General features: G+C 40.0%; 1 protein-coding gene across 1 annotated transcript in view; it reads left to right on the top strand.

The window, feature by feature from the left end:
- The window catches only part of WDFY4 (WDFY family member 4), a 344,228-nt gene that overhangs the window by 119,011 nt on the left and 200,096 nt on the right, over window positions 1-25,121 (top strand). Inside the window, exons 8-12 of the mRNA XM_063434671.1 lie at window positions 7,118-7,284; window positions 14,093-14,545; window positions 18,741-18,848; window positions 20,678-20,868; window positions 23,735-24,333. Of these exons, the coding sequence (XP_063290741.1) occupies window positions 7,118-7,284; window positions 14,093-14,545; window positions 18,741-18,848; window positions 20,678-20,868; window positions 23,735-24,333 (1,518 nt within the window). The remainder of the gene's footprint in view (window positions 1-7,117; window positions 7,285-14,092; window positions 14,546-18,740; window positions 18,849-20,677; window positions 20,869-23,734; window positions 24,334-25,121) is intronic.

The raw sequence follows: 25,121 nt of genomic DNA, 5'->3' as shown, positions 1-25,121 counted from the left end.
CCCAGGACATGCGCCTAGAAGGATGTACTACCCTATAGTTCAGCATGTCCCCATACTATTACCTATATGTTGGCATAACGTAAGACTCGAAACCTCACTAATCGCACATAGTGTTATGCTGCCTATTAAGCGACGCCTGTATCATTTAGGAGTATTATGCCGGCTTCTAACTCTATTTAAGCGACTTTAAACTTAGACAAGCATGGCTAGCCTTTTATTATTATTACTATCATATGTTTTACTTTACTGAAGCAATGAAAGCATTTGTTTACGGACAACGCATGACAGGAATGCTGGCTCCACTTTTATTTTAATTTTAGTATATGAAGCCCACATCTCAACCAGATTTTATAAGTGACTTCTAGCTGTACCAAATTACATTTTTGCTGTAGCTGGCATAATATTGTTAAGCCTGTACTCAAAAACAAAAATGCGCAATTATCTATGCCACTGTTTAGCCTGTTTATATACGCGTGTACGCTAGACAAGCAGGGTTAGCCTGCAAATTATTCTTATCACATGTTATATTTTATTGAAGCAATGAAAATTTCAGCTAAAGGAGCCCGCTCAACATAAGACAAGAACTTTGGTTCCACTTATCCTACTTTTAGTATCTAATACCTAAACATCAACCAGACTGTATGGTCATTGACCTTTAGCTGTACTATATTCCATTTTTCCTGTAGCTAGCATAATATTGTTAAGCCTTTACTCAAAAACAAAAAATGCACAATTGTCTCTGCCACTGTTTAGCCTGTTAATACACACATGTACGCTGTTGTGGCGTTTGTCGATGTTTTTGTACTCACCTGCGCAACAAAAATAAAGAATTTAAAAAAAATAAATAAAATAAATAAATAAATATAGTCTCCTCCTTTACTGTGTTGATTCCAATTATGTATTTAAATGTTTCTATCATATCCCCCTGTCTCATCTTTCCTCCAAGCTATACATGTTAAATTCCTTTAACCTTTCCTTGTAAGTTTTATCCTGCAATCCATGAACCAGTTTAGTAGCCCTTCTCTGCACTCTCTCTAAAGTATCAATATCCTTTTGAAGATACTGTCTCCAGTACTGCATAAAATTCTCCAAGTGAGGTCTCAATGTACAATGACATGAAAAGTTCCCTCTTTCTACTGCTAATACCTCTTCCTATACAACCAAGCATTCTGCTATCATTTCCTGCTGCTCTATTACATTGTCTGCCACCTTTAAGTCATCAGAAATAATCACCCCTAAATCCCTTTCCTCATATATTGAGGTTAGGACTCCATCAAATATTCTGTACTCTGCCCTTGGTTTTTATGTCCAAGATGCATTATCCTGCACTTATCCACATTAAATGTCAGTTGTCTCAACTCTGACCATTTTCTAGTTTACCTAAATCATTTGCCATTTGGCTTATCCCTTCTGGAACATCAACCATGTTGCATATCTTAGTAACATCAGCAAAAAGACATCCCTTACTATCAAGACCTTCTGCAATATCACTAATAAAAATATTAAAGAGAATGAGTCCAAGTACAGATTCCTGAGGTACCCCACTGGTGACAAACCCATGCTTCGTATATACTCCATTGACTACAACCCTCTGTTGCCGACTCCTCCCTACTACATTTCTTGTGAATGGACACAACATTCGCTAACTTCCAATCTTCTGGTACTACTCCTGTTAAAAGCTGCTGACCTTTTTTTTACCACCTACTGAAGTCCTGTTTTACATCCACCCTACCGGATCAACAGGAGGGAAAAAGAGCCCCCCAACAACATCGGGGGACGCACCCTTGAGCACTATTACCATTCATATCCTGTGAGTGCATTTCATTGAGCGCATAATTGCTTACCAAACTGTATTACACTATATATTTGTTTTGTTCCTTATTTTTAGATTTCACAGCCATATCACAAACGTTTTGGGTTTTTCTATACTACTCCTGTTAACCATCATTGGTTAAATAAATCTGTTATTCATGGGTAATAATCCCATTTCTCTTGTACTCCATTTAAATTACTCAAGTCTGATAATGACTCCTTTACACATATTCTAATTTTAGAAAAGTCTGTTTTTTTTAAAGTCTAAAATTTGTTGTTTTTTTTTGTGGTGTGACTCAGTCACTGTTCTAATATTAAACCACACTGACTGATGATCACTGGATCCTAAACTTTCACCCACAGTAATATTGGATACCAAATCTCCATTTGTTAACACTAAATCTAGTATGGCCTCTTTACGAGTTGGCTCCTCAATGACTTGTTTTAGAGACAATCCCAGTAGGGAGTTTAGAATATGTGTGCTCCTGGCACAAGCAGCTATTTTGGTTTTCCAATTCACATCTGGAAGATTAAAGTTACCCATGATGATAACTTCCCCCTCCATTGTAATTTTAGCTATTTCCTCAACTAGTTGATTATCTAACTCTTCTATTTGTCCTGGGGGCCTATAAATCACACCTACACGAGTTACTGTGTGATTACCAAATTCTAACGTAACCCAAACGGACTCTATGTTCGCCTCACTAACTTTTATTAGGCTAGATTTTATGCTATCCTTCACATACAGGGCCACCCCTCCCCCTTTCTTGCCTTCCCTGTCTTTTCTATATAAAGAGTACCCTGGTATTGCTATGTCCCAGTCATTTTTTTCATTAAACCATGTCTCAGTAACAGCGACGAAATCTACACTATCAGTTGCCATTATTGCCACAAGTTCATGGATCTTATTCCCTAATCTGCGAGCATTTGTAGACATGACTCTAAGCTTATAATTTTTTAACACACTTGCTACAGGCACCTTCTGTCCTTGTTTTGGGGGACAATTGGATTGATGTTTTATCACCCTTTTGCCCCCCCTCCTAGTTTAAATACATCCTAGCAAAACCTCTGAACTGTTCACTGAGAACATTTGTTCCCTTTTGAGAAAGATGCAAACCATCTTTTTGTACAGCTTATTTCCATTCCAAACAGAGCTACCATGAGAAATGAAGTCAAATCCTTGCTCCCGACACCATTCACCAAGCCACAAGTCAAAGTCCCTAATACGCATCCGCCTGTCGTTCTGAGTGTTATGCACAGGCATAACTTCAGAGAATGACAGTGTGTAAGCAACTTGCCGTATATCATTGGCAAATAACACAAAAAACTTCCTTTACCTCTGAAACCTCATTGCAAGCCAATATAGTGTATTTAACCAGAATGGGTATAATGCATGTTAGAAAGACTCACGTGTTAGACAGACACATGAAAAGTGTACTCTGGTATCTCCACCCCTGTTCTGATGTCCATTCAGGTATATTGAAATAAAAAGGAGAATGAAACAACCGCTCCTTAGGTAATAGTGTTACGCCACACGCGGGCTGCTCTTACCTTCGGTGCAGACACGCGTAGCAGTCTGGAATGCCAGAGGCTTTACAGTCTACCTCTGTAGCGCTTGAGGCCAGCATGAAGCCTCCAGCTCCGCACTTAGAATATATAAAGGGACAGTGGGCCCTAATCTTGAAAATGGACATGTGTGCGTCATCACGTTTACATCACGCATTATGACGTTAGATGACCTGAACCTGCCTATCACAGCCAACAGTATGGTATTTAAACTAATTTCAGCAGTCCTTCAGAACCCTGTTGTGGTTTCCACTTGTGGTTATCAGAGAGTGCGTTCATCTTGTTTTCCCTACTAGTAAATTGACTCTGGCATTCTGGTATCCTTGACCTTTTGGCTTGTATCCTCGTTATTTTCTCTTTCTGTGTCACTGACCTCTTGTTCCTGACCATTCTCTTTGGATTTTTTATTTTTTTTTATCTTTACCTAATTCTGCGTGCTTGGTTATATGTTATCCTGACATATTGCCAGACAATATAAATTTCTCTATAGGTTATATAGATAACTGCCCACCCTTATTCATAACCTGAGATACCTGGCTCTTTTTGTGTTATCCGATGTGCCAGCAAAAGAGGGGTACATTCCTTCTCAGAAGCAGATAAGTATTGAGGCCAAAAAGACTATATATCAAAATAAAAATCAATTTATTTCATCATTAAAACAATTATAAAAACAAAACCGTGCTTATTAAAGATGTCCACAGCCTCTCCTTTAGATCTAGTTTCACCAAACTAATGCTAACTCCACTCGCTGGTGCTAGCAGGAGGAGGGATGAGACACATGGAGGGGATGAGTGGGAGAATGAGACACATGGGGGGGGATGACACACAGGGCCGCCATCAGGGGGTGACAACCGTGACAGTTGTCACGGGCCCGGCGGCCCTGGGGGGCCCGGACTGCTCGGGCCCCACTTTCCCTCCCTGCACACATAGATAGCGAATATCGCTATCTATGTGTGCAGCCCCGGGCACCCGGCTCCCTGTTACCGCAGAGGGGGCCCAGGCAGCACACTGCTTCTTCTCATCTCCTCCCTGCTAATAACGCTCGCGAGACCCGGTTGCCATGGCAACGCTCCGCGGGTCTCGCGAGAGTTATTGGAGGAGAGAAGAGGAGAAGCAGTGTGCTGCCTGGGCCCCCTCTGCGGTAACAGGGAACCCGGGGGGCCCCACCATGTCACCGGACCACCGGGGATGGAATCTCCCCCCTCCCTAGACACAGGTAAGCAGGGAGGGGGGAGAAACAATTTAATTAATTAATTTTTTTTTTTTTTTTTTAAATAATGTTCAAATGCCCCCCCTCCTCATTGGACATTTACACACACACACTACATACACTGACACAACACACACACACACACACACACTACATACACTGACACAACACACACACACACTACATACACTGACACAACACACACACACTACATACACTGACACAACACACACACACACACACTACATACACTAACACAACACACACACACTGCATACACTAACACAACACACACACTCTGCATACACTGACACAACACACACACTGCATAGACTAACACAGCACACACTGCATACACTAACACAACACATACTGCATACACTAACACAACACACACTGCATACACTAACACAACACACTCTGCATACACTGACACAACACACTCTGCATACACTGACACAACACACTCTGCATACACTGACGCAACACACACTGCATACACTAATACAACACACACCGCATACACAAACACACACACTGCATACACTAATACAACACACACTGCATACACTAACACACACAGTGCATACACTAATACAATACACACACTGCATTCACTAATACAACATGCACTCTGCATACACTACACACTAACACACTCACTGCATCCACTATACTGACACACACTCTGCAGCTACACATCACCACACTCTGCATTCACTACACTAACACACACTCTGCATCCGCTACACACTTACACACTCTGCATTCACTACACTAACACACACTCTGCATCCGCTACACACTAACACACTCTCTGCATTCACTACACATTAACACTCTGCATTCACTACACTAACACAGACTCTGCATCCGCTACACACTAACACACTTTCTGCATTCACTACACATTAACACACTCTCTGCATTCACTACACTAACACACTCTCTGCATTCACTACACATTAACACACACTCTGCATTCACTACAAATTTACACACACACTACATTCATTACACTGACACACTCTGCATTCACTACACCCTAACACACACTCTGCATTTATTACACACTAACACACACTCTGCATTCACTAAACTATGCACACACTCTGGATTCACTAAACTATGCACACACTCTGGATTCACTATACTGACACACACTCTGAATTCACTACACTAACATACACTCTGCATCAACTGTACACACAGCATCCACTACACAAACATCCTGTATTCACAGTACACACACTACATCCACCACAAATTGAAACATTCTGCATTCCCTATACACAGACAGTGTCTAATACACACACTTCATCCACTACAGACACTGCATCCACTAAACACATTTCATCTAGTACATACAAACACTACATCCACTACACAAACACACACTACATCACTGTACACACACTACATCCACTACTCAAACACTCTCTGCATTCACTACACTAACACACACTCTGCATCCGCTACACACTAAAACACCCTCTGCATTCACTACACATTAACACACACTCTGCATTCACTACACATTTACAAACACTCTGCATTCACTGCACTAACACACACACTACATTCATTACACTGACAAACTCTGCATTCACTACACACTAACACACACTCTGCATTCATTACACACTAACACACACTCTGCATTCATTACACACTAACACACACTCTGCATTCACTAAACTAGGCACACACTCTGGATTCACTATACTGACACACACTCTGCATTAACTGTACACACAGCATCCACTACACAAACATCCTGTATTCACAGTACACACACTGCATCCACCACAAATTGAAACACTCTGCATTCACTATACACAGACACTGCGTCTAATACACACACTACATCAACTACAGACACTGCATCCACTAAACACATTTCATCTAGTACATACAAACACTACATCCACTACACAAACACACACTACATCACTGTACACACATTACATCCACTACTCAAACACACTCTGCGTTCACTATACACACTGCATCCGCTACACTAACACACTCTGCATTCACTGCACAAACAGTATCTAATGCACACAAACACTACATCCATTACACACATTCTAATTCACTTACACTACACACACCACATTCAGTCCCGCATCATTGTCAGCGGACTAGGTAGGGCGTGGGCAGGCCCGGGAGGGAGGGGGAGGGGGGGTGGGGGGAGGAGGAGGAGGGGGGGGGGGCCCAGACCTTGTGCTTTGTCAGGGGCCCCAAAATTTCTGATGGCAGCCCTGATGACACACATGGGGGTATGAGACACATAGGAGGGCCCCAGGGCCCCTAGTTACGCCTCTGATCTTGTGTTTCTAAACTCCAGTAAACAATTTTTTTTCATGTGAAAACTGGTGTGGCATTATCCCATGTGACCCTATAGAGGTACTGTCACTGCTCCATAATGAATTCTATATTCTTTGCTTTTAAATTACTAGTACTTTGCTTTAAAAGTGAATCTGTCATGAGCCTTCTTTCTGAAATAAACGTTGTCACTATCTTTAGGTGTGAAGGAGACACTATTGTAACAGAAGGAGGAGAGCAGCACCTGGATGAGCTTCTCAAATTATTGGCCTCACTTGTGGTATGTGGAAGATCTGAAGTGAAAGTTTCTGTCCACATTTCTCATCCTCAGCTCCCGGGTTTTTGTCTTGGGAGATCTACTGGGTCAGGTAGGTTACTTTATTGCTTTGTTGCTGAAACGTTGTGATTGATGCGTAATGTACTTAGTGCACTTTGACATCTGCATCTGCGTGATTACTTCCTTCTTGTAATATCTCCAGCTTTTCAAAACAGAGTTCTTCTCTTTCCTTCTTTTGAGCATCACTTTCTTCAAAACAAGTGCAACTGTTGATGCTACATCTCAAACATGCTTGCTATACATTATGCTGGAATGTATAATGGAGGAGCGATCAGTCTTTAAATCCTATGGCTTCCATCTTAAAGAGCAAAACTCACATAATAAATTCACATTTTTGTATTATTATTGTTATTACTTCCAATAGTTAATAAATATTTTTTTTTTATTAACTATTGGAAATGTAAAGACACAGAGCACCTTTTTTTTGGTTTATTGATATTGTGTGTATTTATTGGGCTATTGCACTTTATAAGGTGCTGCTTACTATATTGTTGTGTTTATGTGTTATTTTGCATAATTTTGTCACATTTTATTCACTTGTTTTTTTCACATGTATTATTGTCGTTATATTTACTTATCTCCTCTGTTTAACCAATGTATGTTTGTTGTTTTTGAAAATTAAAGTTAAATGTATAAATCCACATAGCTGAATTTACCTCTATTCAGAATTGAGCAGAAATGTTTCTGTTCCTTAACATGACTTTTTAACTTTTATTATAAAGAATTAAATTCCAAAATCTAGTACTCCTCTACTCACACCAGAACGGTACCCCAATTTACATGTTCCACTGATTAACACATATGTCCCTGAAAAAATCATTTAGATCTCTGTCTGTCATCTGTTTGCACCTCAGATTCTCACAGAACGTCTGTGGAACTGGATTATTCTTCTGGAATGTCCCCCCTTGCCAATATCAAATTTTCCCTAATATTTATCCTTTAAGAATTTCATGCAAATTCTCATCTCTTCAGAATGCTTCAGTTGACCATATTAGTTAGCTCACTGCCTAGCCATTTCAGATTCCTACTGTAATACATGTATGTAAATACTTTATATTGTTAAGCCTCTACAATGCATCCTTTCTTCTGATTATAGTGTATGTATATTTATGCCCCATTGCCTTTACACTGGAATATTTTTATATATTGGTCCTTTTGCCCAACTTGTTTTGCCACTATTACTTATATTGCATTCACCTATTGAGCAGCTCTACAAAACATGTTGGAGCTATATTACTAATGGGACTATGTTGTGGACAGCATTTCTCATAGATGGTGTATATAGATTTATACTGTTTATATTTTGCGGTTGTATTTGGAAGTTAATGCTTGAATCCCTGTCATTTTGAAATGCTATTACATGCCAGTAATTATGTGATTATATCTTTCAAGAAAACATACCAAACTACTAAGGAATCCTAGGCATACAGACTGCGCAATGTAATGATACAAATTCTGTAATGAAGTTAGATGGAGCAATGTACTCTATATCTCTATATAATGAAGTGGAGTTGGGGAGATATGCAGATTATATACGAGGAAGGGCACTACAATGACTTGAATGATACATAGTAATCTAGTTTGAAAAATACTTGTCTATTATCTCAAGCCATCCACACATCTAATTCTGTGTTTGATCCAAAAGAAGGCAAACAATTCAGTTTGAAGCTATCTCCAAATGTTATGTTTATTGCATTTTTACTAATGTGCCTGCTGACAGTTTAGGTGCCCAGTGGGCCAAAAAATGTATGCATGATTTAAATTCACAATCCCAAAAGCTTGTATTTGACCAGTTGATTAAAGGGACACTATAGTCACCAAAACAACTACATCTTAATGTAGTTGTTTTGGTGTGTATAGTATGTCCATGCAGTATCTAAAAGGCAGTGTTTACATTGCTGCCTAGGGACACCTCCATTAGCAGTCACTCAGAAGGCCACTAGAGCTGCTTCCTGGGTTGTGCAGCACTGGCTTCACTGTCTCCAAGTTCTGCATGAACTTTTCACATAGAGATGCATTGATTCAATGAGGAGATGCTGATTGGTGCAGCATAGCATTTTGCCACGCATGCCTGATAGCCTCACAATGTTTTCTTTTGTGAAAGCATTGGATTGGCTGAGATTATCAAGTTTGTTGAGCTCAGCCAAGGGGACGGAGCCAGCGCTGTCACACCCGCAATCTTTTTAAGAGGGTTTTTGAGCTCAACAAAGAGCCACATTTTTGCCTCATAATTCCACTTTATACATGGATACATGTCCACTGGTATTGCACCTCTTCCTGAGTTGTGTTTCAAAGCTGTTGTATGCAGCTGACCCATACTCCAAGGAATCCATCTATAAAGTGGAATTACGAGGCAAAAATGTGGTTCTTTCTTGAGCTCATTTGCATATGCCTAACCAGAATACCTTGCAATAGTGAGAGCACTGTTAAAGTGAGATTCTTGTGGTAAAAGCAAGTCTTATGGCTTGCCTGGGGTGTTTATTTTTGTTTAACATTGCATTAAAACTATATATATATAAATAATACACAAGATCTAACTCACTCACTCAGCCACTAAACAGCAACTTCAATGTTGTCTGTCAACATTGAAGTTGCTGTTTAGTGGATGAGGGAGTGCGCTGGATCTTGTGTACTGTATATATTGGCCCCCAGCAGCACCCCATTTATGCATGTTAAGGTGAGTGCCGCCCCCTGGTTTCATATGTATGTATATATTTGGGAGTCTAGCCAACCCCTTGTTTTGGCAACCCTCTCTGTCACAGGTGCATCATCACAGGACCCTATTTAGCCTTGTACTGCAGAGAGCCCCAGATTTAATTTCCCCCCCAAGTAAGTGGGTTAATACTCATAAGAGCAGACATTAGGCTGTTAGAGTAGGACCTGCCAAAGATGGGGTACATTGACGTTGTGGCAGACTTATGCAATGTATGATCATATAATGTAACTAAACCACCCATTATTTTCGCCTAGATTAGGTGTCTTTAACCTCCCAAGGACACATGACATATGTGACATGTCATGATTCCCTTTTATTCCAGAAGTTTGGTCCTTAACCCCTTAAGGACCAAACTTCTGGAATAAAAGGGAATCATGACGTGTCACACACGTCATGTATCCTTAAGGGGTTAACAAAAAACTAATAAAATCTGTCAACTTTGAAGTTGCTGTTTAGTGGATGAGTTAGTACGCTGGATCTTGTGTATTGTGTATATTGGCCCCCAGCAGCACCCCGTTTATGCACGTTCAGTTGAGTGCAGCCCCCTGGTTTCATATGTGTGTGTGTTTGTGTGTATATATATATATATATATATATATATATATATATATATATATATATATATATATATATATATATATATATACACACACATGTTCCACTGATTAACACATATGTCCCTGAAAAAATAATATATATACAGTTGCAAGAAAAAATATGTGAACCCTTTGCAATGATATGGATTTCTGCACAAATTGGTCATAAAATGTGATCTGATCATCATCTAAGTCACAACAATAGACAATCACAATCTGCTTAAACTAATAACACACAAAGAATGAAATGTTGCCATGTTTTTATTGAACACACGACGTAAACATTCACAGTGCAGGTGGAAAAAGTATGTGAACCCTTGGATTTAATAACTGGTTGAACCTCCTTTGGCAGCAATAACTTCAACCAAACGTTTCCTGTATTTGCAGACGTGCACAACGGTCAGGAGTAATTCTTGACCATTCCTCTTTACAGAACTGTTTCAGTTCAGCAATATTCTTGGGATATCTGGTGAGAATCGCTTTCTTGAGGTCATGCCACAGCATCTGAATCGGGTTGAGGTCAGGACTCTGACTGGGCCACTTCAGAAGGCGTATTTTCTTCTGTTTAAGCCATTCTGTTGTTGATTTACTTCTATGCTTTGGGTCATTGTCCTGTTGCAACACCCATCTTCTGTTGAGCTTCAGCTGGTAGACAGATGGCCTTAAGTTCTCCTGCAAAATGTCTTGTCTCCTGCAAAATGTCATTCCTTCGATGATAGCAATCCGTCCAGGCCCTGACGCAGCAAAGCAGCCCCAAACCATGATGCCCCCACCACCATACTTCACAGTTGGGATGAGGTTTTGATGTTGGTGTGCTGTGCCTCTTTTTCGCCACACATAGTGTTGTGTGTTTCTTCCAAACAACTGTCATGATCTGCGCTGCTCTGTTCTATGTCTGGACTTGGCTTCTGGTATCCAGTACTCCTGTTACTATTCTTGGTTTTTGGTTTTCTATTCTGTGTCTGGTTTTCTTTATTGCTGGGTTTCTGGGTTCATTCTTATATTCCGTCCCTGGATTTCCCAGTCTCTTGGTTTCATTTAAAAGTTTGTTTTATTTGCCACACCCCGTTGTTTTCCCTTTGGTTTCAGAGTTCCTGCTGGCAGCTGCTCAAGACTTCTGCTCTTTCTTGCAGGTAAGTACTATTGGTCTAGTATGGTTCTTTTAGTGAACATTAGGCAGTGTAGGACCTGCCGAATATGGGGTACATTGGCGTTGTGGCAGGCTTATGCAATGTATTATCATATAATGTAACTAAATCCCCATACTTTTCTCATTAGTGCTTAGTTATGCCTTCTCTTGTTTTGCCTAATATATCTTGTCTTGTTTTAGTTTGTATACCCAGTCCATGTACAGTCCTGTCTAGTCTTGCCCATGTTATGTTCTTGTTTTCCTCATGTCTTGTGTATATGTACTGGGTTTAGCTTACTATCCTTCTCTGGTTCTGGGTTCTACTAGTTTTGTCTTGTTTTCTTGTTTGGTGTCTATCCTAGCTTTATCTTGTTTCTAGTACTGGATACATCTCAGCATATGTCTGCTCTGGCTTCCACTAAGCTGCTACAGGGTCTTGGTTTGTGGCCGCACAAACGCTGGTGCTCAACACCAGGGGGCGTGTGGTTACCCTGCACCAGACCCTGCTAATCCACCTCCACGCTGTGACTCCTACTCGGATGATCAGGCATATTGGGTCCCGGTCCTGCACCGCCGTCCGGACAGTGTCTGGGTCCCGGTCACCGGACCGCCACCCTGACAACAACTCAACTTTGGTTTCATCTGTCCACAGAATATTTTGCCAGTACTGCTGTGGAACATCCAGGTGCTCTTGTGCAAACTGTAAACGTGCAGCAATGTTTTGTTTGGGCAGCAGTGGCTTCCTCTGTGGTATCCTCCCATGAAATCCATTCTTGTTTAGTGTTTTACATATTGTAGATTTGCTAACAGGGATGTTAGCATTTGCCTGTGACTTTTGCAAGTCATTAGCTGACACTCTATGATTTTTCTTCACCTCATTGAGCAGTCTGCGCTGTGCTCTTGCAGTCATCTTTACAGGACGGCCACTCCTAGGGAGAGTAGCAGCAGTGCTGAACATTCTCCATTTATACACACTTTGTCTTACCGTGGACTGAAAATACTTTTATAACCCTTTCCAGCTTTATGCAAGTCAACAATTCTTAATCGTAGGTCTTCTGAGAGCTCTTTTTGTGCGAGGCATCATTCACATCAGTCAATGCTTCTTCTGAAAAGAAAACCCAGAACTGGTGTGTGTTTTTTATAGGGCAGGGCAGCTGTAACCAACACCTCCAATCTCATCTCATTGATTGGACTCCAGTTGGCTGACATCTCACTCCAATTAGCTCTTGGAGATGTCATTAGTCTAGGCGTTCACATACTTTTTCCACCTGCACTGTCAATGTTTACATGGTGTGTTAAATAAAAACATGGCAACATTTCATTCTTTGTGTGTTATTAGTTTAAGCAGACTGTGATTGTCTATTGTTGTGACTTAGATGATGATCAGATCACATTTTATAACCAATTTGTGCAGAAATCCATATAATTCCAAAGGGTTCACATACTTTTTCTTGCAACTATATATATATATATATATATATATATATATATATACCAGTAGAGAAGATGACCCGCACTCACGGATTCCAATAAGTAGTTAAAAGTTATAAATGTATTAATCCATCTGCTCAACGTTTCAGTCCACGTTTGGGACTTTCATCAGGAACAACAGCCGGAAATACAAATCAAACATATATAGGAAAGATAATCATTGTAAATTAACTTACCCCAGGTGTACCCGATCCCATGAGTGCTGCCGCCCGCGTCCCCATTAGGTGTCTTTAAAAAAAACAACTTATAGAATCTGTCAACTTTGAAGTTGCTGTTTAGTGGATGAGTGAGTTCGCTGGATCTTGTGTATTGTGTATATTGGCCCCCAGCAGCACGTTCAGGTGAGTGCAGCCCCCTGGGTGTGTGTGCGTGTGTGTGTGTGTGTGTGTGTATATATATATATATATATATATATATATATATATATATATATATATAGGTTATGGTGGGGAAAAATTGTGATTGAAAACCCCTTCCACCTGAAGTCTGTGGATAGTTAATACAATGTTAAACAAAAATCTGCACACCAGTCAAGCCATAAGACTTGTGAGAATTCAAAGTGCATTTCAAATGTAAGATCAAAATAGCCAAACTGAATTCCAAATAATTCACACGTTAGTGAATAACCCTGATCGTTTTTACATAACAACATATGTTTCACAGCAGGTAAGCTAAAATAACTGTATTAAAAAATATATATATATATATATATATATATATATATATATATATATATATATATATATATATATATATATATTTTATTTTTATTTTTTTTTATTTCATTGTTACAGACCACTATAACCGTTTTCTGTAAGATAGGTATATATATATATATATATTTTTTTTTTTTTAAATAATTGTATCGATGATCTTTTTTTATTATATTTTTTTCTTGTTATTTCAGGTGGGACTGTGAAGAACCTACAGGCATTCCAAGTTCTGCAAGGTGCTTTCCAGAACAGTATGGATGCCCATCTGTGTGTGAAGGTCTTATCCACCATACAATCTTTATGGGCTCAGGAGCACAATAACTTCTTTCTGTTGGAGTGTAGCCTTCAGCCTATCTCACAGTTTGTTGAGATCATTCCGCTTAAACCTCATCCTGTCCATATACAGTTTTTCCAGATGATCCGGTTTGTGGTGTCTGAGTTGTCATACATCCCCCACCAGACCCTACAAAAGGTACAAGACCTCATTAAGCAGAACCAGAACCCCTTATGCACAATGGCTGCATTGAACCTTTTGCAGAGCATTACACCTATAGATTCTCTCTTCAATGATCTCTTCAGAGATTCAGGACTTCTGGGGATGCTTCTCACTCAACTAAGGAACCATGCTAAGTTTCTTAGAAGGGCAGGTATGTGTGCATTCCGAAAATCTACATAGAGAGCCGACATTTTTTTTTTTTTAATTCTTTATTTTATTTGTGCATGAAATGAACATCTGTGTCTGCACTGCCACAACAGTGGGTGCAAGCACATATACAAACATACAACAATACTGATATGGCATTGAGAAAACATTACACATTTTTCTTTTTTCTCTCAGAGTAGGTAACATGTAGGAAAGTAAAGGGGGGCACACTAAGAGCTAGGCATGAAGAATAACCAGTGGTGGCTGACATTTTGCGCATGTGCACAGATTAGTAGCTTGTAAGTTGTGTCAGTAAACAATTGGTAGTAACCAGTTTAACTGCTTATATGTCTGATGTGCCTAATGTGTGTGGTAAGAGATAATGCTGGTATAGTGATCCCCTAAGCTTGAAGTGTTAGCATGCTGGGTCTGAATAGTAAGCTGCTTGTGGTATGTCACCCTGGCTGGTCTAATATGCACGTTCTGGTACAGGCTTTGGGAGTCCTCTGTATGGCGGGCGTGATATCTCGCCGATATGAACTGACTTGCAGTTAGCCAATACCCAATTGTATCAGTATGGCAGGGAACGATTGTCCACCAGGGTAGGGATCCGGGCAAAGTCCATTTGCTGGTTTCCTGTGGGCCAAAGCCGTGTTGGACCAAGACAGCCAAGTCTGGGCATCAGGAGGATAGGATCTGTTGGAGTAGTTAGCTTAGCTCTAGGAAAGCTTGTTGCCGGTTGCCACGTGGAACCCCTCTCTGGGGCTGCTGCGCCGCAGGACATGTGCACGGTGGGTATGTGGTCGGACCCGCTGTGAGAGTACCTTGCTTGGCGGCATAGTCGTAAGTCCCTGGCGGGGGTAGTCGCTTTGCGGTGTTCTGACCTTCCAGTGCCACGGCTGTCGACGGCTCGGCTGTGCCTCAGTTTGCTTGACTCGTTGATGCGACAGGTAAGGGTGGGTTGCTTTGTAGGGTGTGGGGGACGCAGATTCTTCCGACCCCTGAGTCTCTGTTCAGAAGCCTCACTGAGTGCTGTGGGCTCTTTGAGAGAGCAGCCGTTCACATCGACCTTGGCGCACATGGCGTCCACCATCTTGTGTGCTGCGCCCGTGCCCCCAATCGGGGTGGTGGGGTTGTTGGGCCTGGTTTGCTTTGCCACTGGGTGAGGACCAGGATCACCCCCACCGGTCCATAGGGGGGGGGGAACAGGGCCGGATCCACCTGGTGCTGGGCCTCTGGCTGGGCGCTGTCAGGCAGGATAGCGGGGCAGCGGCCGTCCGCCACACTCACCGCTGGTGAGGGCCTTAACTGGGACATCGAAGAGCCGGCCTCGCCCTGGATCCAGTGTGCCCTTAGCACTGAGGGCCAGTGCTGTCGGTCTACGGTTAGTTCGGATTTCATGTTTTTAGGCTTTAGAAGTTGGTGAGTTTCAGGAGCTGCTCAAACTTGCGACCGTTCAGCTCGGCGGTCCGGCCCCGCCCCCCGACAATATACTCTTTTTATTAACAATTTTTCTGCATGAAGTATATGCAAACATCATGTGGATCAGGTACAATGACACAGGACAGCAACATTTCTGTGTCAAATCCTTGTTATGTATTTATGTTTGTCTCCTTGTTCTACAGCAGTTGAGTGCAAAGGTAGATCCCAAGTGTTTCAGAACAACAGCTGCTATGATGCTTTGTCAGTCTTAAAAGAACACAATAGGCACAAAAACACCTTTAGCCTAATTAAGGGATTTTAGTGTACGCGTGATGCCCCTGCAGTCTCACTGCTCAATTCTCTGCCATTTATGAGTTAAATATTTTTTGTTTATACAACCCTAGGCACTTCTCCCTGCATGGGACCTACACAGCTTTCCTAAATACTTCCTATAAAGAAAAGTTTGATATTTAAACTTCCTTTATTACACATTCTGTTTAATTTAGAATTTCTTATTTCCTGCAATGTTAATAGACACATATATCTCAAAATACACTTATAATGAAATCGTATATATTCATTATATATGGGGAAATCCCTACATTTGACCCCTGTAAGTTTGCAAAAACTCATAAAACCTGTATATTGGGGTGTTCTTTGTCAGTAACACATAACAGGAACTGAGAATTCATGCCTAAAGTACAATGTGAGAGAAAAATAACACACAACAATGACTACCCTAAAGTTTGACAAAGACTGGTGATAGAATTAGTGCATGGAAAGTGTTAAAATACCACCATTTAAAATACCATAGGGTGTCTACTTTTCAAAAATATATAGTTTGATGGGTATTACATTGGCTAGCTTAAAAAAATTCCCAAATAGGACACGGGTGCATGATGACCAGATGGGAAAAGTCCAAGTTGGAAAACTGGAATGCGCACCCTCCTATTAAGGTAATTTAGCCCCCAAGGGAACCCGACACACCTGTACATGGGTGGTATCACTGTACTCAGGAGATGTTGCTGAACACATATTGGGGTGTTCTTTGTCAGTAACCCTTAAAGTTCTCCCTACATTTATTCTTAATGATTTTTTTATTTTATTTTTTATTTGGCATAGATTGGTGGTAAAATACCCCAATTTTAATACCTTCGGTTGTCTTCTTTTAAAAAAATATATACATGTGAAGGGTTATTCCTGAGAGATATCAGAGTTACAGTGTAACTTAATTTTGAAAAAAAATGGTTTGGAAATAGCAAAGTGCTACTTGTGCTTATAGCCCTATAACTTTCCAAAAAAAGCTAAGAACATGTTCACATTGGGTATTTCTAAACTGGTCAGGACAAAATTTTGAAACTATTTAGCACGGGTGTTTTTTGGCGGTTGTAGATGCGTAACATATTTTATGGGGTCAAAGTTCGAAAAAGTGTGTTTTGTTTTTTTACATTTTTTCATCATATTTTATAAAAAAATGTCATAGTAAATTATATGATATGATATGAAAATAATGGTAAAGATAATAATAGCAAGACCATTTAATGGCGAGAAATACGGTATATAATATGTGTGGGTACAGAAAATGAGTAAAAGGAAAATTACAGCTAAACAAAATCCTTAACGGTAAGAAAATGTAAAAATGGTCTGGTCACTGAGGGGTTAAAGTTCAATCTACAGAGTAGGAGATAAAAACTTCTATAGCAAGTTAACATCTGATTGCAAATTAACCTTTTTTTTCTCATTATGGGTGTGTCAGTCACAGCCAGGGGAGGTGTGGCTAGCGCTGCATAAAGAGAAACAACAAAGAGGTTTGACTCCTAAATGGCAGAGAATCAAGCAGTGGGATTGCATGGGCATGCTCTATATACTCAGGCTGCTTCATTAATCTAAAATTGTTTTAATGCTTATAGTGTTCCTTTAAGTGAATAGTTCGATCCATCCCCAGCAGAGCTAGCCAAGCACCACATTTAGTTACATCGATACATCTTACAAAGAAAACATACACGAACTGCTTAGTCCAGACTATGAATATTTGTATACCTCTGAATATCATGTATCAATAGCCATAGATAAATTGAATTATTATATCGGTCTCCTAATTAGGTCAATTACACAAGTCCAATACTATATCTATGAAGTAATTGCTTATTTGCTTTAAACCTTTCACCCTAAACTCCTTCAAGTGAGACCTGCTAATCAAATGATAGGACATCTTTAACCTCTCTGTGTATTAGCAAAATCTAATCTATTAGACATTCATTTGTCTCTGCTGTTGTCAAAAACATGATTTCTACTGCCTTACAGTATCTTGAATGCGCTACGCATGGTACACTCAAGCATATTTTGCACAACCACATTATGGATTTAACCGGACATTCTTGCATGTTAGCCAAAGGAAATTGGAAAGGAACTGTCACCTCTAGGATTTTTGTAGAACCAGATATTTAAGGAAAAATTATCAATGGGTTGTTACCAATGGCAATAGCACACTGAGTTAAGTTGAAATATAAATTATTGCTGCAAGGAGCATTATAAGTGCCCCCTCCTTAACCAACAGGAAGAAGTCAATGAATTGTTCTGTATCTGCAAAAGAGTAGCCATTTTTTTGTGAATAAATTGCAAGATATACAGAGGTTCCCTATGGTCTGTCTCCATCAATAGTTGTCTTCTACTGCTTTTCTCATCATTCCTAAAACATACATTGGGTGTAGGGCTCTCCCTTTCGGTCCTGGAACTCTTTTTATCTTGTGTCTCTCTTTTTTTTTTTTTTTAAAAAGCAGCTGGATCTATGAGCTCAGGCACAGAAGTGGAGTGTGAGCGAGAGTTGACCATTGGAAGACTTCATACTGTTGGAGTCCTGCTACAGTCATCTGTTCGGAATGTGGGTAAGAATATATTGTGAAAATAATATCTAACCCTACTTTAGCTCCAGTGGGCTCATTTTAACACTTGTATAGGTTCTCCTGACAAAATCGTTGACCATATGAGGAGGCGATGTCTATGGGCAAACAGAGATATACTGAAAACATGATCTCTAGTATGGCCTAAAGGGGTTGTTATTTGATCAGTACACTGTTCACTCAATGCCAAAATAAAATACACATAACAAGAGGAATTTCTGCTTAATTTTATGCCATTGTATTTTATGGCATTGTATTAATGCAATATAAATCCAGTTCTCATTTAACCATCTGCTGACAACCAGCTTTCTGAATTTAGACCAAGACAGGCAAATTGGAACCCTTCCTCCATAATAAATATCTAAAGAACAATGTAAACTGTAGGAGAGACTTATGGACTCACGAAACATTAAGCAATAATAGTTTTAATAATTAATAGATTAGCAGGTTTATCATCTTTTTATAAACAAGGTTATAAATCGATTCAACAAAATGTGGTTACTTTGACGTGTCATATTCTTGCATGATAGTGCTATTTTCGCTGTTAGTGACTAGGTGCTCGGCGCGGTGTTGCTGTCGTCTATGTACAGGTGAGTAAGCAGCTGTCTAACCTGTGTATGTGAGGTCCCTCTTTAGCGTCTGGGAGACCTAGTGTGTACAAGGCCTATCTGTCCAGGTCGTCCCTGTCATGGATGTGAAGTAGATCTTGTCCCCGTGTCCTTTGGTATACGGGTAGATCCCGGCTCTTTCGAGTTGGCAGTTCCGAGGTTCAGCTTCTGCAGGAAGGCTCTTGGATCTTCTGCTGGGGTTAGTATGAAAGTCTCGGGTCCCCGTGGTACTATCAGTGATCCGTCGTCTCCCCAGCAGTACCGTCTGTAGCGGTACTTACCCTCTCCAGGGGCCGGCCGGGGTCCTCTGTCCTCGCCGAGCTCATCCGACGGCGAAATCAGGAAGGCGGGCAGTGACTGCGAGAAGCGGTCACGTGTCCCGCCTGACTCTAAGAGCGCGCCGCGTGTCTCGGGTGCGCTCTTAAAGGGACAGTGGGAGCCGAAATTTGAAACGGTCTCCCATTGGCCCCTGTCATGCCACATTCCCCATACTGTTGTACTTCCACGATTTTGTGCCTGAGTTCCCCTATTTCAGTTTGAGCCTCTTTGAGATCTGCCTTCCAGACCCTGCGTATCTCTTGTATGAGGTCCTTCATGTCTCCCTTAGTGACTGGAGCAGAGTCATCTTCAGACTCCACTTCTGATATTCGTTCTTCCGACTCTGGGGATGTGAGCTGCTCCCTGTCTTCTTGGGATGCCTCCGAGTCGTCTTCCGCACAGTTTGCTGTGGGCGCCATCTTGGTTTGGGCCGCCGCCGCTGGCCTTTCAAATGATAGCCTGATATCAGGCTGTTTTTGAGCCTCTGGGGGGTGAAAGCGTTTGTTTTTTCATCCCATATTAGTCTCTGGTGGGGGTTCCGGCCTGTGTGTGCTGTTTGGGCTCCGTACAGGGAATTATTTGAGGTTTCTGTCTTTTCGGGTCCGGAGCTCCTCGGAAGTTTTGATTTGTGGAAGGTCCACATCTAAAGAATACTTTTTTATTTAAATATTTTAATCTGTTTATTTGCATATTTTTTTTACCTTTATAGAGAATTCGGATTAGGTTGGTGGGGGGGGGGGGGGGTGGTGGAACAAGATTGTCACCAGCTTACCATGTGTAATTTTATATTAACTTGATCTTTCTGTTATATTGATTTTCACATAGTAACAACCATAAGTGATATTAGTTCATCTCTGTGACTCGTGTTATCCTTTCTGTTTTACTTAGTCATCATTAAAGACTATGAAATGATTCCATATATAAAGGTCTTCCTTGATGACATGGGGTGTAGGAGGGAAGCGCTGTGTATTCTTGAGCACCTCTCAGTGGTGGACCCAAATGAATATATGAGCACAATAATGGGGGCATTGTGCTCAGCAACACAAGCTGAACTCACCCTAAAACTAGATCTACTACAGGTAAGTACTCATTTTGCTCGTGTGTGCAGCCCTGCCTACCTATACTGTATGCAATGTCTATACCGAAATATGTCTTAAGTTCAGTTGTGTATAAAATGTATAAACATACATAGTTACATAACTGAAAAGTGACTCCATCAAGTTCAGCCTTCCTCACATTTGTTTTTTGCTGTTGATCCAAAAGAAGGCAAAAAACCCAGTTTGAAGCACTTTTAATTTTGCAACAAGCTAGGAAAAAAATTCCTTCTTGACCCCCAATACATAGTAATTTTCCATTCTCTGAGTCACGTTGCCTACTTCTATGATAGTAAAGGGGAAGGTAAAAAATTGTGCAGTAAAAGAGGAATGAATTATATGAATATTGGCAGGGCTGCATATATTGTATAAACATTACATAATATACACTTTATTATATATAAGTCCCAGAGCCCCTATTACCCTGTAACTATGGCAAAAAGCATTTGGCCATTGGATGTGTACGTAGTCACTATGCCAAACCTGGCATACAATCAGTACTGTTAGACACAATGGCAGATATGTATAAAGAGCATTACTGGAGCAAAGCTCGAAATCACCATGCAAACAAAAGCAATGAACTTGCTAATAACGTTACATTTAGGAGTTTGGCCAAAAAGCTTTCTTTATGCAAGTGGCTCATAGCATATCTGATAACTGTCAGTGATACTTTGGAACCACCTGTCCAAGCTAATTTATATGATGTCTTTTAGAACACCAGATAAAATTGCCACATAGCACATAATATAATATGCTAGTGCATGTTTTCATGGTTTGATGGCTAGCAAGTTCCCTTGTGTGCGGTGTACCATATCAACATGCTTGCTTTAGAATCACCAGTTTCTTATTTGGATTTTTTTTTTCTCGGGCAATTGCATACATGGCACAAAGCACGTTTTTTTCACTCCTATAATGGACTGCTGGTCCAGTGAATTCAGGGATGAAATAAGAATATAATTAAAGTTCTAAATTTAATATTTTATTTTCTTACACAGGTTAAATTAATATGTTTAAAAATAAAATTTAAATTATTACAAAACAGCATTTCTAGGCCTTTAATATGACTGTTTATTGCTTGCAATGAATATGATAGATTTTTGATGTCTGGAACAATATTTTTCACATGCTTCATGTGGTTTTATCACAGAATCCCTTTATATATTGGTTTTCAATAAAATGAACTTTTAGTGCTTTGTATGAGAGCTTTAGTGGCTCAATCCCAGCTCACGGACAGGGCCCTCTTTACCTTTTGTATTGGTCTGGGTATATTCTATTGTCTTTTTCCCAAGTTGGACAGCGCTGCAAAATATGGTTGCGATTTTTAAATGCCAGTAATAGTAATAATATCCCTAATTTAGCCCTGTACCTGAATCATTGTATGTAACACCATTTCCTGCACATGTTAAACTTTCATTTCTATAAGATGTTCGCCTTAGCTGGCCCTGTGACTGCTGACAGCTTCATCTTGACAAATGATAACCAAGTTATAACATAATAAGCGAGTGAATTTATTATCGCAGCCCCGGGGAGGGTGATTGCATTAGGCAGAGCTCAGATTGATTTGCTAATATATATTTAGCTGTTAACTCCAGTCCGATGTGATTAGCCCTCAGCTTGGCAGCGTGACACCCAGCAAATTAAGGGGCCAAACTCAGAATGGAATGCAAAATAATGAAGTTATCGCTAAGTGAGTTAGCACCTTCCCTCGCACAGCAGGCCACATGAATACTAACTCAGACACTATTAGACGCTAACTGAGTTACACGCTAGCAAAATGCGTTTACACGTGACCTGATCTCAGAGGTGTCACTGAGGCTCTGGTTATTGAGGAGCTTGACAGAGAGAGTAATATAGACAACTACTGACTGCAGAAATCCACACAGAGTCTGCTAGCAGTTTTTTTACCATTAAAAAAAAAATCTATCTTGCAAGGAAAAGTCAAACTATTCTGCTGGTCCAACTGACGACTAAGCCAATCATAGAACAAAGTGCTAAACTTGTAGCATTTGGTACAGTGGTCTCGCCATTTTGTTCCATAATGTTTCTTTATACACATATGTTCTAAATCCCATGATTATTCCAGTCTTCTACAACGTATTCATAAACTGTTACCACAAATGATCTCAATCATTATTATCGTGATACCTGACTTATTTGCTAAAAGTATGTACTTAATCCTATCGTAAAAATGCACAGCACAATTCTGTTTTCTGTCCTCAGTTTGTGGGAGTCCTAGCTTGTATCTTAAAGTTTCCGCTCTATTTCAAGCTACTGCTGAAAGCACAGGTCTCAAAAGGAGATCCTCAAATGCCATTGACATGCTATAAAGCTATCTCAAGAGAGATGCACTTCTAAAACCTACAGGGTATCTACCTTTGGCTACCCCAGACATTCAAGTCATTCTATGGGAGATAATCAGGGAGAATTTAGAAAGGAAGAAAGTGCTATTAATTGCTAAAGAGTACAGAGTGTGAAGAGTTAAGTAGATATTTAAAGGTAAACTAACACAAAATAAATGTTAATGTATTATTTAACATAGGTTTTAAGCAGTTTAAAAGTAACATGTCATATAAAAACTCATTTACTGATGTTAGTTCACTTTTTGCTTTATGTTTCTCTCTGGAGGGATATTCAGCATGCTTTATCATCCCATATATTCGTATATTTTCAAGAACTTATTTATAGGTGACTTCAAAATGTATGTTACGTTCCCTTTTCTTCTTAATAAGTATGACACTATTCACACTGTTAGACATATTACATTCAATATTGTTGGATTATTGAAAGTATTATAGTTGATGCCTTGGTTTGGTTGTAAGGAGCATATCATGTTCACTAAATATATTTTCAGTCTCTTCAGCGCGTCTTGAGGTCGCCTAGAGAAAAGTCCAGTTTCCGAAATGCGGCTGGATTTGATGTTCTCTTGTCCTCTCTCTCAGATATGGAGAGGTCCCTTTGTGATCCTCCTGTTGGATGCTGGTCGAATGTCCAACCAATGAACATAATTAGACTGATTCACTCCACACTGAGTGCTATGTCTGCAGCACTGTTTCAGGACATAACTAACCAGAAATTTGTCCAGAAACATGGAATTTTCCAAAGGTTGGCAGAAGACTTGATGCAGCTGGGCTGCTTTGAAACACAAATATCTGAATATATTGTATTCCCAGACATTTCCTCCAGACATAGGACTCTCTACGAACTGCTCAATCTGACTTTGACTAATCAAGAAGCCTGTCCAGAGTCGCTGAAAAGCTGTTTTTTGATACTTAGTTTTCTGCTTAGTATGGCAAGAGGCACCCTAAGCAAAGAGGGTGACAGTCACCATGCCAAGCAAATCACAATTCAGTTACCTTTGAAAGGGAAGAATATAGTTTGTGAAGGAAATCGGGAGTCAGAAAGTCAACTACAGGATCTTATTCAGGATGTGTTTTCTGAAGTTCCAGAGAGGTATGGCAATGCTTGTATTGACTAATCAGATACTCTGTAGCTAAGTTAATACAAGGGAACTTTGTAACTAACACCCCCTTGGGTAATTCACACAATATTAAACCTTTATCATTGTGTACATATAATATATGTATTTGACATCACGTGTCAGCTTTCAAAGTGTGCTTTCACTGGACACTGCGTGTGCATGCAGTGCTTATCAGTGTTTCTCAATGAAAAGGGTTTCATTGGCTGATCGCAGTTATAGCTGCGCATGCGTCTGTATGTTAAAAATTATAATATAAAATAAAAAGTTAAATAAAAAAAAAGTACCAGAAATCTAAATGGAAAAAGGAACAAAAATAATAGTCTTCTCCTTTAATTATTTTATGAATCTGATTTCTTAATTTATATTGCAATCTGAGATGAAAGTATACATTAAACAGGCCTGGAGTGTTTGCACATCACTTAACGAAACCTCTTTAGCAACATTATTATTTTATGAGAACAGTGTATGTAAGTGATAATTATACTTAAAAGAATAAATGATAAACTGGTAGATTGATCCTAAAGTGGTAGAATGTGGGTTATTTTTCATTATTTGGCCTTTATACCGTTAGAGGTTTGTGAGTTTTTATACACAATGTATCATTACATAGATTGGTTAACAAGGTTTTACCATTGTTAATGGCACACTAGTACTTTTCCTAAACATCGAAAGAGGAAACTATGCTTCCTACTCTGCCTTTACAAATTTGTACAAACCCTAATTGGCTATGTGAAAGAACCTGCTGGAGTACTTTATGTGT

Source organism: Pelobates fuscus, chromosome 10 (assembly GCF_036172605.1).
Source record: "Pelobates fuscus isolate aPelFus1 chromosome 10, aPelFus1.pri, whole genome shotgun sequence".
NCBI classification, from domain to species: Eukaryota; Metazoa; Chordata; class Amphibia; order Anura; family Pelobatidae; genus Pelobates; species Pelobates fuscus.
The sequence above is the reverse complement of the archived record's forward strand: the minus strand, read 5'-3'. Positions and strand labels throughout refer to the sequence as shown.